The sequence below is a fragment of the Gobius niger genome (genome assembly GCF_951799975.1).
Source record: "Gobius niger genome assembly, chromosome: 19".
In the NCBI taxonomy this organism is placed as follows: Eukaryota; Metazoa; Chordata; class Actinopteri; order Gobiiformes; family Gobiidae; genus Gobius; species Gobius niger.
In genome coordinates this window covers 23,878,256-23,894,794 of record NC_136870.1, presented here as the reverse complement: position 1 = coordinate 23,894,794, position 16,539 = coordinate 23,878,256, and the positions used below count along the sequence as shown (strand labels likewise).

The 16,539-nt window shown below is 41.2% G+C and overlaps 1 protein-coding gene across 1 annotated transcript in view; it reads right to left on the bottom strand.

Moving 5' to 3' along the window:
* Window positions 1–3,323: 3,323 nt before the first annotated feature.
* Window positions 3,324–16,539, bottom strand: part of scd (stearoyl-CoA desaturase (delta-9-desaturase)) — a 30,645-nt gene continuing 17,429 nt past the window's right edge. Inside the window, exons 2-5 of the mRNA XM_079577265.1 lie at window positions 11,845–11,975; window positions 11,469–11,674; window positions 6,694–6,926; window positions 3,324–3,789 (exon numbers count right to left, since the gene is read on the bottom strand). Of these exons, the coding sequence (XP_079433391.1) occupies window positions 3,593–3,789; window positions 6,694–6,926; window positions 11,469–11,674; window positions 11,845–11,975 (767 nt within the window). The 3' untranslated portion in view covers window positions 3,324–3,592. The remainder of the gene's footprint in view (window positions 3,790–6,693; window positions 6,927–11,468; window positions 11,675–11,844; window positions 11,976–16,539) is intronic.

Below are 16,539 nucleotides of genomic sequence, written 5' to 3'. Positions count from 1 at the left end.
AAATCTATTGCATTAAGCAGAGCAATTGAGTCAAATTGGGCAAAATATTGCAAATTTATGCTTATGTGAAACAACTGTAATGCTTTTCAATGACATTTAAGGCCTTGATTCCCTTAATGACTGGGAAACACTGGTAGATTTGTCATTCTCTGTTCAAATCTAACTTTATCGAAAACGTGTGACATTATCAAAATAGGTGGGATCAGTCAAAACCTAAAAAAAAAAAAGGTTTTGTCCTTCATATGTTGAAAAAATGCAAGGTGTGGGCTTGTGATCCACTTTGAAATGAGCCCAGGCTTTACACAGCTCAAAAAGTGACCAGAAACCTCACGATTAATTAGCATCTCGAAAGCGCTTGAATATAGATGCGCTGGGGGGAAAGAAGGATTGGTGGCGACGTGTCCGAACCAGCCTTTCACAAAGTTACGCTGATAAAAAATCACCTCTTAACACGCAATGCCATCATTTATCAACACATCTCTGAGCGCCTCAATTCAGTCTCTCCTTTAAATGACTACAGTGTCTTCACAAATGTAATAACTTGCCGTACAACAACATGAAATGCTACAGAAAACGAGCGGCTTCGTGTGGGTCGAAGGTCTGGATTCCCCTTTGGTGACAGATTATGTGCCATTTTTCATTTATCTCTTTAAAGCCAGCGATTTGAACATGAACCTTTGTAAAAACTTTCTGTAAACTGTGATATTGTCAAAGGACCCCTTCAAACCAGGCATTTCGATCCATCTCCGGGATTCGGGTTTTGTATTTATCACAGTAAAATGAAATAAAAAGGAATTGACACTGAAGAAGCTGAACCAATTCCACATCCATTCAGGGCTGTAGGAAATGAATGCATAAAGGTTTTGCAAAATGGAGTTTCAATATAATTTGACATTTCCGCTGCTTACATCATCAGTGACATCAGCTGGAGGCAGGAAGTGATCAAGGGAAATAAGATTAAACTAAAACTAGAGATTATAAGTATAAAACGACAACTAAAAAATGTGGTACTGTTGTGGCTTAAGGTGCCTGAACAAGAGGAATGACATTTGAGACGATAAAATAAGGTTTATCTCATATTTCCAACAACAGCTAGACATTTGTTTATTGTTGCTATGACAACAGCTACAATGGAAATAGATAGCTAGCTTCCCACCTCCAGCTAAGCCTATAGATAGACGGCATCTCGTCATAAAAGGGAACTTATTTATCACATAAATAAAGTCAAGGGTAAATCGTGTCCATATGGATATTTTCTCACAGCACATTGTTCAGTAGAAGTGAAAAAACGGCAGTTGTAGCTAGCGCTAGGTAGCGTTAGCATTAGCCCGATGCTAACATGTAGCATCATGTTAGCATTCTCTGTTATTTATGTATTTATGGGCTGTTGAACCACTTTGCTCCTCTCCATATGTTTGTATCTTTATTTAGTAGAAAACTATATTCATATTTCAGCGTTTGTTAAAATAGTTTTTTGAATAATTAAAGAAAGTTTCCTCAAATTGTTTTCCCCCCAAACATTCTAGAGATGCCGTCTGTATCTATACGACCACAAACTACTACTACTACAATTTCATGTACGATCTCTACTTTTAGAACGTCTCTCAATAAGTCATTTAAAGCAATAAAGTACAATCTTTTGAGGCACATTTTTGGTGCTGTTTGAAATGTATTGCAGGACGCCTCTATTATTATTGTGAATGTTTGGTCAGAAAAACTATTATGAAGACAAAAATAACCTTGGTACAGCGAAATTTTGTCTGTTGGGGACTTTTATTTTGATTCCTAAAGCATTTTCTTAAATATATGTGTTTTATTGTTAATTCATGAAGTTTATACTAGATTTGTCATCCAAATTTAAAGTGCGATATAATTAAAATATATCATTATACAAATTCTATTCTAATTTTAGCAACTGACGCGCTGCTTTGATTTACAAACTAACATGCTGCAATTTAACTTAAAAAAAACTTTTCTGTCATTTTATGTTTTCATACAAAAATAAGACATTTTATGCATAGAAAATTGCCAGTATTTTCAGCAATGAAATCGAAATAATAGATAGAGCCAGCTTTGAATTTATGGTTTTATTTTGTTGATATATTAGTTACACATATTGTCTGTCAGAGGGGATTTTGGATCATGTTTAGTTTTTGAAAATCTGTAAAAAATTCTAATTTCGCCTTTTTGTGTGGTTTAAAGCCCATTAAATCAGGCAGCAATTAGATATCAAAAAATCCCGCTTGAAAAACCTTTTAAAATATTGTTAAGTATAAGACTTTAAAGTTTGGAGACTGTACGAGCGACTAAAGTGGAGATGTTGTTTAAACCAGGCCTTAAAGGTGCCTTATGTAACTTTTTATGAGGAAAAAAAAAGTTGATATTTGTGCGTATTTGACCTTGTAGTGACCCAGCTGTATGTTTTGTCACCATGACGCCTTTAATTTCCATCACAGTGGTCTCTACAACGCTCCAGGATCAATTGTTTGGAAGGTTTTCACCGCTGATAGACCCTATCACTAGAAAACCTACAAAACAATTCATCCTGGAGCTTTGTAGAGGCCAGTGTAATGAAAAGTTCAGGTGCCACACTGACCACTCCTACAGCCGCTGGGGCACTACAAGGTAAAATACGCACAAATATCAACTTTTTTTTTTGCATAATGCAGCTTTAAGTTTTATCTACAAATGTGTCTGTATATTTCTCCCGCCTTTTTCGCCGTGGCTGTTTCCCAGAAAGGAAATGACCATATTTGGATTACAGCGACATCTCGGTCGCTTTCGTGCTACACATGGATACCAAACATGCCAATATTCATGAATACATGTTGCAATGTTTAGGTTATTTCTTGGATATATAAAACGCCATAAAGGGTGAGTTCACCATTTTTTTTTTTTTTACTCTGACATTAAAACTAAGATGTTAAAGGAGAAAACATGAAAAATAAAACAAAAGGAGCTTTTATATAGATGCCATTGTAAAGTTATGAATTATTGGCTTTGTGGATCATTTTACCGGGTTTGAAGGGGGTCCCTGAAGGCAACAGTCTCGGATCAGTCCCAAAAACCTGCTCCCTCCTCTGAATCTCCGCCTTTTCCGCCTCCAATGACGTCTTAAAATCGAATATTAGTCGAGTATAATACTTAATACAGAAAAAATTGTTGGCTACATGACTTTTGACTTCTGCGTGAAAGAAAAATGCACACCGAAAATAGCGAAACAGCGGATGGCGTAAAGTGAAAATAAAACTATTACTCCAACGTCTAAAACTTGGTCTTGGCCATTATCGTACAGTTACCGCAAGTCCTTGGTCCCGAGTTTCTGTTTCTTAAATCACGACAGCAAAAACCACCAAGGACTTTGCAAAAACCATTGCCTTTTGAACAATTTCTTAAGTTACGGCTACGGAAACCACAAAAAACAAGCAAAAATGTGGTCAAAAAGAACCCCGGCGGAGCTGACGATTTTTTTTTTTGCCCGCACCAGAGTATGAAAAATGTATCGCGGTTAAAAGAACATGACGCTTATTTTAATTTTTCATTGTTAACGCCCTTTCCAACGCCCTTGGCCGCTGCGGGGGACCAGTCTTTTTCAGCCACGGTGCGAGCCGTCGCCGGTGCGCTGTACCCGGGCGCGGATGAGGTCCCGGGACACTTGCTTGGGGTCGGAGGCCAGGCCCAGCCCGCACATGAGGTTGATGAAGGCCGTGGTGAGGTTGACCCTGCAGCCGAACTCGCTGGTGGCGTAGTCGAACGGAAACGTGTGGTGGTAGTTGTGGAAACCCTCGCCTGGAAACACAAGGGGATTATAGTTACCGTAATGTCAGGAATAATGCAGCATAATGGACTCCACTCTCAAACCAAACATGACCACAGAACAAAAACATCCTTCTTTCTTCCACCGCTGTAACATTGTTGATCCTCTTTAAGTCCACAGCTGAAATACTCTTCTTCTACTCTATTTCTTTCTTAAAATAAGTTTTTTTCTGGGTAGCGCTTGTGCTCCTAATTCTGAAATTTAGGAGCACATCCAAAAAAAAAGTAACTCTTGCCCCTAGAGGCCATAAGCGCAACTGCAGGTGTCGTTGCAAGTTGCGATTTTTTAACTTATTAATTGTCTTGGAGAGTGAATACTAATAATTTTTTTCACTCAAACTTGGCTGTAAATACTGTCTAAAGTGACGCTAGCCCGCAGTTAGCTTTGCCCGTTAGCCTGTTAGCTTCTTCTTCATGATTCTATTAGTGTGTATTGGTGACTCCGGCCCGGTGGCAGTCAAGTTGCAAACATGGTTTTCTGGGCAGAGACACAAGGGGGGGATGAAAGACCCTCCAATCATCCCATAAACACTTGTACGGAAAGGATTTATTAAGGTAAACACGTTACTTAGTACTGCTTTAACAGGGAAGAAGGGAATTAAAACATATCACATGCCACTTCCAGCATTCTATTGCATGTTAGATGTAGTATTTTAGCTGTTTGCATTGATTCACTAATCTAAAAAACTCATTATATTTTAACAACTGTAAATAGGACACCAGCTTTTGTGCTTCCCAACGCCCGACTTTCTCTGCTCTCCTCACTCTGCACCTTCACTCTCTTCCATTGTGATTGTGACTTTACGTTTTGTATTTTGCGAGCGCGGCGATGATTTGCTTTCAGCTAGGGATGCACCGATACCAGTATCGGGTATCGGACCGATACCACATGCTTGTACTCATTAGGTCCCGATACCAGAGACTGATAACCGTGTGGCCGGCGATCCTATGGGACACAGCTCCAGTGAGTAGAAAATAGCAACAAACTGGAGAATTCTTTAGTGGAAATACAATATTTCACATAGATCTGACTTTACTACAGACGACACTCCCTAAATCAGAGTCTGAGCTGGTTTTAACCAGAGCTAAATGTTGTTAGTGCTGCAGCGTCTGCAGTGTTTACAACATACAGGCTAAAGTTGCTAATGTTGCTAACGAGCTGCTAACTCACTGCTAACAGTTCTGGCGATTCTTAAGCCGTTTTATGCCCAGGGGCTTGTTCATCTGAAAAACTAAAAAGTACTCTGAAAATCCCAAATAAAGCAAAACAATCAAAATTCTGTAGCTACTGGATAAGTTGCTACAAACACACAGAAAATCCACACGGAGCTGAAGTAAAGGCCAAAAGAGACAATTTAGCTGCAGTAATAAGTAACATCTCAATACTATTGTTAAATAAAGATACATAAATGAATAAAGCACAAGCATTGAGGAGCTTTTGGACATGAGCTGTTCTGTCTATGACGGACAGTGCAATAAAAATAAAAAATTATATTGAATGAAAATAAAAAAAAATAAAAGGGCATCTGTTCAATTCTGATATAATTTCTCTTAAAAGTGTCGCCTACTTTACTCAAGGAAATGTAAATGAGTAAATAAACTAATTCCTAACCAATCTGCTGTGAAAAAGTCTATAAACCGTCTATTCACTTCAAAAAGTCTGTGAAAGAAAATGCCTTGTACTCGTATCAGTATTTGGTATTTTTTTGGTCGTATCGGTTTTAGAAAAGTGGTGTTGGTGCTTCCCTACTTTCAGTGCTGCACGAGGTGAGGAGCGGGTTGGATGGAGGTTTTGAGCGTCATAGTTTGTGAATACATACATACATACATTTTCCGTTTCCTCATAAAGAGACCACAGTTGCGTGAATACTTTGGCTCATTCAGTGAAAACAGGCTGATGAGCGAGCGCGGCGCTGAGCCAAAAGAGACGACAGATCAGAGCTAACGATATCGATTTATTTTAGTACAGACAGTTTGCTGTTGCTGACGGGCAGCGTTTGTGAAAACAATGGGGAAAGTTTTTTTTAAGGTCGCACAAGAATGCTTTCTTTAAGGTGGACGGAGCAGTTACGCTTGCAAGTAGTTCTATTTTTAGAACACAAAGGCGGGTTTGGGAGCATATGCTTATTTTGCTTTTATTTAACCTCTTAGCCTCTTTAACCTCTTAACTTACATTGTAAACTTCATAAATATCTGTCTGTGTCTCATCCAATCAGAAGCAGAATTAGCACAAAGCCACAAAGTTTACTCCATCAACACGTCCTCAAGTGGCACCACTTTTGCTTTATGTGATTAAAAGAAATAAATAATAATAATAATTTCATACACCATTTACAGCCAAGCGATTTATCGATTACCGGTAATCGTATAAATAATTGCGGGGCGGCACATGTGAAAAGAGAAAGTGTCATGAGCTGGAACCGATCCTACAACCTTTGACACACAAAGCTACACCCAACTTAAACTCCACTGGCATGTGGGCCAGTCTAAATAATTTCACTACAGTAGTAGCCCATACTACTACTGTAGATCCGGTAACTGAGCAGATCAGTCTGCCGCTGCACAGCTACAACCAGGAAGCTGCTCAAATATAAGTTGTCTTAAGTGCAAAATGGTTATATTTCAAAAGTTATTCAGTCAACACAGACATTTATATGGTTAGTCTGGTGTTATAAGTGATTTGCCTCAGGTGCACTGTGCTTGGGTCAGACTGTTTTTAATGCAGGCTACTAGTTACCATAGACATGCACTAGCCTAGCACTAGCCTAGCACAACAACACTCTGGATAACTAGCCTAACTCTGTCAAAAATCCTGAAATATCCCTTAAAGCTTTGTTCTTTCTCTAAAACAGGGTCGTCCTCCGTGTCGTTTCTCACCTAATGCGCTGAGAGCCACAAACTTGTTCTCCCGGGGGTTGATGTGGTGGTCGTAGGGCCGGTTGCCCCACATGTGCGCCGCGCTGTTGACGAGCCACGTGGCGTTCAGGACCACCGTGTAGCGCAGGAGCGACGGCACGAAGTAAGACACCGCCAGGGACTCCCCCCAGAAATACCAAGGCACGAAGGTGGGCAGGAGGAAGCAGGCGAGCACCACCGACGGCTTGTAATACCTGCGGGACAGAGAGATTTGGGTGAGTGACAGACAGCGGTGTTATTCAGGCTTCTGGAGTCGACATCATGCATTATTGAACAACAAACAAATCAAAGGGGCCGAAATTCAGCTCCCACGGCGGGTCACGGGCCACATATAATACAGAACATTTTTCGAATAAATGAATAATAATATTTGGTCAAAGCCCCAACTTGACTGTAGCTTCATTAACCTCTTACCACCCGCCTAAGCCAAATGCATTCTGTCCTCTTTTGGCTATTATAGAGGCCTGTGCAGCACCTCATTTGAAAGCTAAGACCCACAAAACTGTTTTTTTTGCTGTGTTGTGTCACCTTTTTTCTTTATTTATTTTTTATCTTTTTCAATTTTGGTCACATTTTTGTTGAGTTTTTGTAATTTTTTTGTTGAGTTTTTGTCACATTTTTGTTGAATTTTTGTCACTTTTTGGTTGAATTTTTGTCACTTTTTGGTTGAATTTTTGTCACTTTTTGGTTGAGTTTTTGTCACTTTTTGTTGAATTTTTATTGAATTTTTGTCACATTTTTGTCGCGTTTTTGTCACTTTTTGGTTGAGTTTTTGTCACTTTTTGGTTGAGTTTTTGTCGCATTTTTGTTGAATTTTTGTCACTTTTTGGTTGAGTTTTTGTCACTTTTTGTTGAATTTTTATTGAATTTTTGTCACATTTTTGTCGCGTTTTTGTCACTTTTTGGTTGAGTTTTTGTCACTTTTTGGTTGAGTTTTTGTCACTTTTTGGTTGAGTTTTTGTCGCATTTTTGTTGAATTTTTGTCACTTTTTGGTTGAGTTTTTGTCACTTTTTGGTTCAGTTTTTGTCACTTTTTGGTTCAGTTTTTGTCACTTTTTGTTGAATTTTTGTCACTTTTTGGTTGAGTTTTTATCACATTTTTGTTGCGTTTACATACTTGTTTTGGTGCTTTTTTCCCAAGAAGCTTTTTGATTAGGGTAAAGCCAAACTGGAGAAAATGGGATCCGTTCAGGTGGGAGTTAAGAGGTTTAATAACAACGGCTTACACTTGTATTGCACTTTACAAGCCTCGGTGGTGGTAAGCTGTTATCGACGCCACAGCCGCCCTGGGGCAGACTGTCCATTTACCACATGGCTATAATGTGTTGTTTATGTCCTGATCTATTATTATATCAGTGTCCTCTGCTTTACACATGTGAAAATCTTTCCTTTATTTAAATGTAAGGGGCTAGATGCAAGTTAGCCATTTTATACTCACTACTGCCACCTCAGGCCATACGTGTAACTGCATCTTCTCTGTTGAGCTCGTGCATGACAGCACTTTGGACCCGAATTAACACCGTTTTGAGTGACAGTGCAGGATTTTAGAGGCAGGTCTGAGTTCATTTTACATATTAGGACATTGGAACATGTAGGGGAGGAAAATACTTAATTTTAACATTTTTAAACTCTGTATAGACCCTTTAAGCTGCCCCCTGGTGGCTGGAATGAGCATTCTGGTTATTCTTTAAAAATTCATAACTCCTCCCACTTTTTTTCTCACATACTCTGGAATTTATGTTCTACATGGCAGGGGCCGGATTAAATCATCTCACGGGCCTGATGGACGTATGTTTGACACCACTGGGTTAAACCATCGCCTGACACAAGCACATATTCTACAGTTTGGCTTTATCCAAATTTAAAAGCTGCATCAAAACAGACGACAAAATAAGTGATGAAAAAGCAACAAAAATGTGTCAAAAAAGCCAGATAATGAAAGGAAAAATCTAAGATGAGTTTTGTGGGTCTTGGATAAGTGGGCTTTATCAGTCATTATACAATACAATTGCTTTCAAATGGTCTATAGCTTCAGTCGAGAAGCTTTCAGATTTGGGTAAAACTGAACTGGAGGAAATTTGCTTGGTTCAAGTGGGGCTTAAAAGGTTAACAATCTGTGCAGTGAAAACCATTTCTGGAGACGACATCGTGAAACCATTGAGAAAATGTCAAAAGTGCAAAGCGGTAATTAAAGGTGCATTATTAATGTGTATTTGACCTTTCAGTGACCCGGTGGTTATGGGTGGTCAGCTTGGCGCCCTCCAGGATCAATTGTTTAGTAGTTTTACTCGTGAAAGGGTCAACAGCAGTGAAACTCTTAAAAACAATTAGTCCTGGAGCGCACTCGAGGGAAAGTAAAGAGCAGAGTAAAGACGCCATGTTAACCACCCATAGAGCCGCTGAGTTACAGAAAGGTCAAATACGCGTTAATGTTAACTTTTCTCCCCATATAAAGTTGCATAATGCAGCTTTAAAGAAAAAGACGTCTATTTTGAAGAATCTGTTGCACCTTTAATGTTTAAAATCTAAGTCCATGCGTGTTCTCCAGTGAGAATCTACAATGTAAATAATCTAAAAAGACCAATACATAAAAAAGCGTTTCCAAATGTTTATCCAGTGCTGTGTTATGCTCCGTTTACCGGTAAATCTGACGCACGTTACAGAAGTTGTTGAGTGAACCCTGTGAACGGCAGACCTTGTGAGTGCACCGCCCCGGACACAAACGCTACGCAAAATTGTATACAAAGTGACTCTCAGTTTGCAAGAAAACCGTATCAAATACGTGTGAACCAGTCGAGCATGAGCCGCGGTAACGCAACAAAATAAGATAAGATGCAGAAAGTTTTTTGTTGCTGAAGAGGAGACAGTAAACAGGATTATTAAAACTTGACAGAAGTGAAGTTTGTGATATAACACGGTTAAATGGTCAGAATGGTACGAGACCTGGTTTGGTTTAGACCTGGGCGGTGCATGAAAGTGAGCAGCATTGAGACAAAGCAGAAACTGACGGTTTTCTTTGGCGCTGGGCCACGTTCAGGCTTAAAACATGTTGTACGACTTGTCACTTTGGTAAGTTACAAAGACTGTGGGCCCGAATCCAAGCTAGCGTTTCACCGTGAGATCTTACAGCTCCAGATCTGGTGCATTAAGTGTGCTGAAAGTGGGCTTGACTTACTCCCATGGGCAAGGGCGACTGGGATGGGGCGAGGGGGTTGTGGGGGTGAACTAGAGGTCGATATATCGGGCCGATATTTGGGGATTTTACATTATTGGCAGAAAAAAGCCAATATCTCTAGGACTGAAAGTGATAGAGACTTTCCGTTTTTTGCATTGGAAAGAGCGAAGTCATGGCTTTTTAATGTTAAGTACCATAAAAAAAAAAAAGAAAAAAAGGATTTTCTAACCATTTTCAAACCGGTCCAAACCTGATCTTAATAGATCTAAAACAGTATAAACAAGTTGTTACCTGGTCTAAACCAGTCAAAAAGTTGTCAAAAGAAGCATAAACTGGTCTAAACTTGATCTAAACCAGTCCAAATTTCATATAAACCAGTCTAAACCAGTCCAACCTTGATCTAAACAAGTCCAAACTTGATCTAAACCAGTCCAAACTTGATCTAAACCAGTCCAAACTTGATCTAAACCAGTCCAAATTTCATCTAAACCAGTCCAAACTTGATCTAATCCAGTCCGAACTTGATCTAAACCAGTCTAAACCAGTCCAAACCTGATCTAAACCAGTCCAAATTTCATCTAAACCAGTCCAAACCAATCCAAGCCAGGTCTAAACCAATCCAAACCAGCAAAAACCAGTCCAAACTAGTCCAACCCATATCTAAACTGGATATTTTGAGTATTACACACTTGGTAGAGAATGGTAGAGATATGCAGAATTAGAAACAACACATGATTCAATAAAGTGTGCTCTACCAAACAGTTGAGCAAACTATTAAAGGGTTAAAACAAATTTCACTAAACCTCAGTCAATATGGACATGCTGCAGGTCATTTTTAGCTGAGTTAGTTTTAACCTCCGTAATTGTATTTTTGGTCGCCGGGCAAAATGCAGCGGCTAGCAACCGTATGCTAATGTTAACAGCAACATATCAAAGCTGGGACAGAAGCTATGATTGGATCACCTAAAGCAGGGGTTCCCAAAGTGTGGTCGTGAGACACTGAAGTGAGGGTCGCCAGATGTTTTCAAGACAATATTCATTGATTACAAATTAGTCTTAATTTTGTATGTATTTTTGATTGAAGGCAGTATATTTTCAAAGAAATCAAGAATTACAAAACATACTATCAATACAAACAATATTACACTGGATTTAAAAAGTTGTAGGCCTAAATGTATCGTAAATACGAATTAAAATTTACAGTGGGGGGGTCCAGAGTTGTTGGTTTGTTAGTTTTGGGGTCGCAGCCTGAAAGATTTGGGGACCCCTGACCTAAAGTATGTTTTAGAGGATTATAGACCAGACATTTGGAAAAATCGGCCAAGCATATCGGCATCAGCTTTAGAAAAACCCATATCGTCGACCTCTAGGGTGAACATGTGTTTTGTTTGGATTGCATTGCCGAATGCAGATCCGCGCCACAACTTTACATCTCTCAAGTTTTAGTTTGACCTCTCAGACCTTATAAAAACCTATAACGCTGATGGAAGATCATGAGGCAGTGCGATGTAAACGAAGAAAAGATGTGAGCCCACGGGTCATTCTTTTCCAGGGTACGTACTTCCTCTGAAACATGACGACTTTGTCTGCCATGAGGTCTTTCAGCTCCAGCTTGCGGCCCTTCTCGATGACGTCCGGGTGCTTACGGACCAGGAGCCAGCCGATGTGCGAGAAGAAGAACCCCCGTTTGGCGTTGTGCGGGTCGGCGTCGGACTCCGAGTATTTGTGATGCACTCTGTGGTCCCTCGCCCATTCGAATATGTCGTTCTGAGGGGGGAAGACAGAGGGAGATGGTGGATGGTTCATTTATTAAGACGAGACACTACAGGCCAACACAGATATCGATGTCAACGGTCTTTCCTGCAGGGTATCTTTTAAACCTTCTAAACCTGAACAATGCATAACACAACACCTTTCAGTTATGTAATAGTCAGTACCTGAAAGGCCATGGAGTTGGCGACGCCCAGGAAGATCCTCAGAGGCAGTGAAGCCTTGTACGACCTGTGGCTCCAGAGACGATGCGCTCCGGCGGTGATCCCCAACGCGCTGACGACGTAACACAAGAACGCTGAAGGAAAGCACAAGAAGCACAATATGAGAAACTATTTCAGCATCACTGATAAGAGGAAGGCTATTTTGCGATGTATTGCAGTTAATCTGCAGTTAATTTGCTTGCTTGATCTCATCATATGCAAAAAAAAGCTGCTCCGAAAGTGTGTCATTTCCCCGAGTGATTTGAAGCCGGAGCGATGCCAGATTGAGATCAGAGCTAATGTTATTGGCGCTGTCATATCAGTCTCGCTCTTGCCAGGTTGAGCCGTACCTGCACAGTGATAAAAGCAGCCGGGACTGGCTTCTGCAAGTTAAATTGCCAGATTATCACAGCGGACGTACATTTGTCAAGTTCTCATGATGCAAGGCCGAGTTTCTTAATAGGTTGCGTTCACGTGACATCACAACTTTCTAAAGAGCCTATAGTTTAACACTGAGACTAAAAATACTATAATGGTAACTGTGGTAACTGGCGAATTGCAGATTTTTTTGTCTTCGTTTTTGGTTAATATCTCATTCATCCTCTCCTGGAACCGCCACCTTAACGCGGTGAAGGGGTTTGAGCGCCCGAATGATCCTGGGAGCTCTGGAGGCTTCGTGCCCCAGGTAGGGTCTCCCACGGCAAACAGGTCATAGGTGACGGGTCAGACAAAGAGCGGTTCAGAAGCCCCTTATGAGAGAACAACAGGCCCGGTTAGAGCCATGAGGCCGTCCTTCTGTGGACCCACCACCTGCAGGAGGAGCCATAAGGGGCTGGTGCCATGTGATAAGTGGGAGATGTGTGGCCGGTCGCTCCTACCTCTCAGGTGAGGAGAGAAAATAGCAACAAACTGGAGAATTCTTCAGTGGAAAGACAATATTCCACATAGAGCTGACTTTATTACAGACGTCACTCCTTAAATCAGAGTCTGTGCTGGATTTAACCAGAGCTAAATGTTAGTGCTGCAGCGTGGAGTCTGCAGTGTTTACAAGATACAGGCTAATGTTGCTAAAAAGTGCTGCATCCCTAGTGACAATGTTCAAAAACATGAGCGTGATGTTGGCCAATAGGAAGGACTTTCAGACATAACAATAATATGTCAGGTTTGTGAATCCAATCACTGTCAAATCCTGAAGAGGAAAATCATTTGTTGGAGATTTCTTACAAAAAACTGTATTCCTCCCATAGAGTTGCATTGGCCCCTGCTCCACCTGACATTATGACATCATCATATTCTAAATCGTGAACAGACCATGGGCCGGCCCTGCAAAAACATTTGAGAATAGGCTGAGTAAAGCTTTTAACTCCAGTGCAAGCAGGTTTCTCACATAACAAAAACCACATGGAGCTGTTTCCCGAGGACGCCGTTCCATCAAATCGCAGCCGCTGTGACTTAAACCTGATTGCGTTTATTCTCGCAGCTCTGTCTCGGACGGTTCGGGACATGATGTGCTGTTTACTGTGAGCTATTTCAGACAGTGGGCTGAGCGCGTCATGACCCGCTCACGCACACAAATGGACTTCTGTTCTCCACATCTGCACAGACAAAGAGTGTTTGAGCGGCGCGGGGCGGTAATATTACCTAACATCGCAGACACGGGCCAGTCTTATGTATTGTATGGACAGTATAGCGGCTCAGAATGAAGTGCGGGCTCTTCACAGCGACGCGATAATCTCCTGCCTGGAGCTGTCGAGCAGGTGGAACCAGAGTATTAAATATGAGCCCAACTGGCACTACGTTTAATTAGGTCAAATCTTTGCTTAAAAAAAACTCTACAACAGGGGTGCCATAACTTTTTGTCTCCGAGTGGGCCAAAATCAAAAAGTGCCTGTGAGTCGCAGCGATGTCAAGCACGAAAAACACATATAACTGCAAATTATAAAGTTACTTTTTTTTAATTTATTTTTTATTTTTTATATAGCCTACATTTGTTTTTATCTATGCAACCAACATCCTATATTAAAACAAATGAAAACTATGGCAAAAGCCTAATTTTAGTAAAACAAAACAATTGCAGCAATTTAGTGCAAAAAAACCACCTGTATCTACAGCACCTACAGTAACTTTACCTCATTCATTAACTCCAAGAAAATGCCACATTAAATTATTTGGAAAGTGTCAGTTCAGCATCAATTCTTTTATAAGTCAATTTTTCACACATACTGTTGTCGATGTCAACAACCTTTGCAATAAAAGTTGGAAAACTGTGAAAGTTGCCGCTACAACGCTCTGTAATTGATAAATACCAAGACAACACAACAGTGTTTCCTTAGCTTTGCGAAAGGAGTGAAACAGCGCCCCCCAATTTGACGCTGGTGGTCAAAAGGTGTACTGCATCCATATTTACCATTGAGAATGAATGGAAGAGTGTTTTAACCACACACAGCGCAAAAGTAGGTCACTCTCTGGTGGGCCAACAGAATTATTTAGGCGGGCCAAATTTGGCCCACGGGCCCCACTTTGGGCACCCCTGCTCTACAATGTATCCAATGTGTCTAAATCTTCCATAATTGCTCTGTTTACCGGAATACTGGAAACAAAACTTAAGAAATGATGAATGATTGACGGTATCATTAAAAACATTGACATTAAACTGTCATTTTATAGAATTAAACTTGACTTGCAGTTACTTGTATGGGCTAAACCCGGGTTTGGCAGAGATCGCCTTGTGACTGTGGAGATGTTGAACATCTGTGCATAATAATGGGCCCGGCCTGTGAATGAGCAACAGGTTTTGAAGATTTATACAGGTAGCAGCAAGTCACATCTAATGCTGTTTATTAGCCGTCGACCGATGTGGGTTTTTCTCAGGCCAGCGCTGATTTTTGTGGGTTATTCTTGTCCGATGCTGTTTTGCACCGCTGATATTTCCAAATGTCTTCTCCATTATCCTGTGTATAATGCGATATCTGGCATGAATATCGTTCAGCCCTAATCGGTAGTGATGGGCGAGTGAAGCCTTGTAACACTTTGAGGCTTTCCTGCAAAAAAGTGTCTTGCTTTGAAGTCTCTGAGCTGTTTCATTCTGTTTGAACACTGACTTCTTGTGGACAAACTTTATTATCACGACTTCCCATGAACACGACTGAAGCACCAACACAATTATGTGGAAGGGAAGTTTCAAACAGACGTGTGGAAGTTTTATTATTGGCAGCCTGATATTGATGTTTGAATGATCAAATCAATCAGGCTGATAAATTTGAGTCATTTTCTTTGTAACGTGGGTCTGTGCTTCACGGAGCTCCAGTGGGCGGTGCCTCAGTCACCTGCGGCTCTGCTGCTAAAGGCAGGACATCAATGTGCGATCTTTTTACTTCATTCAGTCAGAGCTAATTTTGCCACTATTTGCAGTAGATGCTCCTTACGCTTCCCTCGCCTGATCAGCTCCAGCTGTAAAGAATAGGAAATTACAAAATGTATTCAGGCTCACAGCCACTTTATCTAATGGGAAATGGGGGAAATACAGCACATTTATTTATCTGACTAATGATTACTAATGATCACTATATGGACGAGGAAACAGCCGTTATTTAGTGCCTCGCTGCTAAAGGCAGCTCAGTGAGACGCTCTGAGCTGCAACTCACAGAATGAAGCAGTTTTCGAGACAGTCACGTGACCAGGTGTTACTGAAAGAGGCTCCGACGCATCTGCTTCAGGAAGAGCGATACAAGCTCCGGAGCGCTGAGTTTAATGGCCATCACTACTAATTGGCAATGATATCGGCCAATAGCCAATATTGTAAAATACCCAAACATCGACCCGATATATCGACTGGCCAATATATATTTAATCAAAAAGGAAAAGGAGAAATTTCAATACTCAAAAGTAAATTGGACAGACACAGGAAGCAGAACAGGGCGATAACAAAGAGGAAAGAGAACTACTCTTGAACAAATGCCAAATTATGGATGAATTTTCTACCAAATCAAAACACTGAGATATGGAGAGGATTAACGTTGTATATAGACACAATATGCTTATTTTCTAATGTGCGAATGAGACCAAACATTCACTAGGACCCGAGTTAGACTAGACTTTTTAGTGTGTGCTAAATATGCTTATAATCCACCAGAAAACATAAACATCCATCCATCCATCCATCCATTTTCTTCCGCTTTATCCGGGGCCGGGTCGCGGGGGCAGCAGTCTCAGCAGAGATGCCCAAACTTCCCGATCCACACACACTTCCTCCAGCTGTTCTGGGGGGACCCCGAGGCGACACCAGGCCAGCTCGGAGACATAGTCCCACCACCGTGTCCTGGGTCTTCCACGAGGCCTTGTCCCACTAGGACATGCCTGGAACACCTCCCGCGGGAGGCGACCAGGAGGCATCCGAAACAGATGCCCGAGCCACCTCAGCTGGCTCCTTTCGACGTGGAGGAGCAGCGACTCTACTCCGAGCTCCTCCCGGGTAGCTGAGCTCCTCACCCGATCTCGGAGGGTGCGCCCAGCCACCCTGCGAAGGAAACTCATTTCGGCCGCTTGTATTCGCGATCTTGTCCTTTCGGTCATTACCCAAATCTCATGACCATAGGTGAGGGTGGGAACGTAGATCGATCGGTAAATCGAGAGCTTTGCCCTCCGACTCAGCTCCCTCTT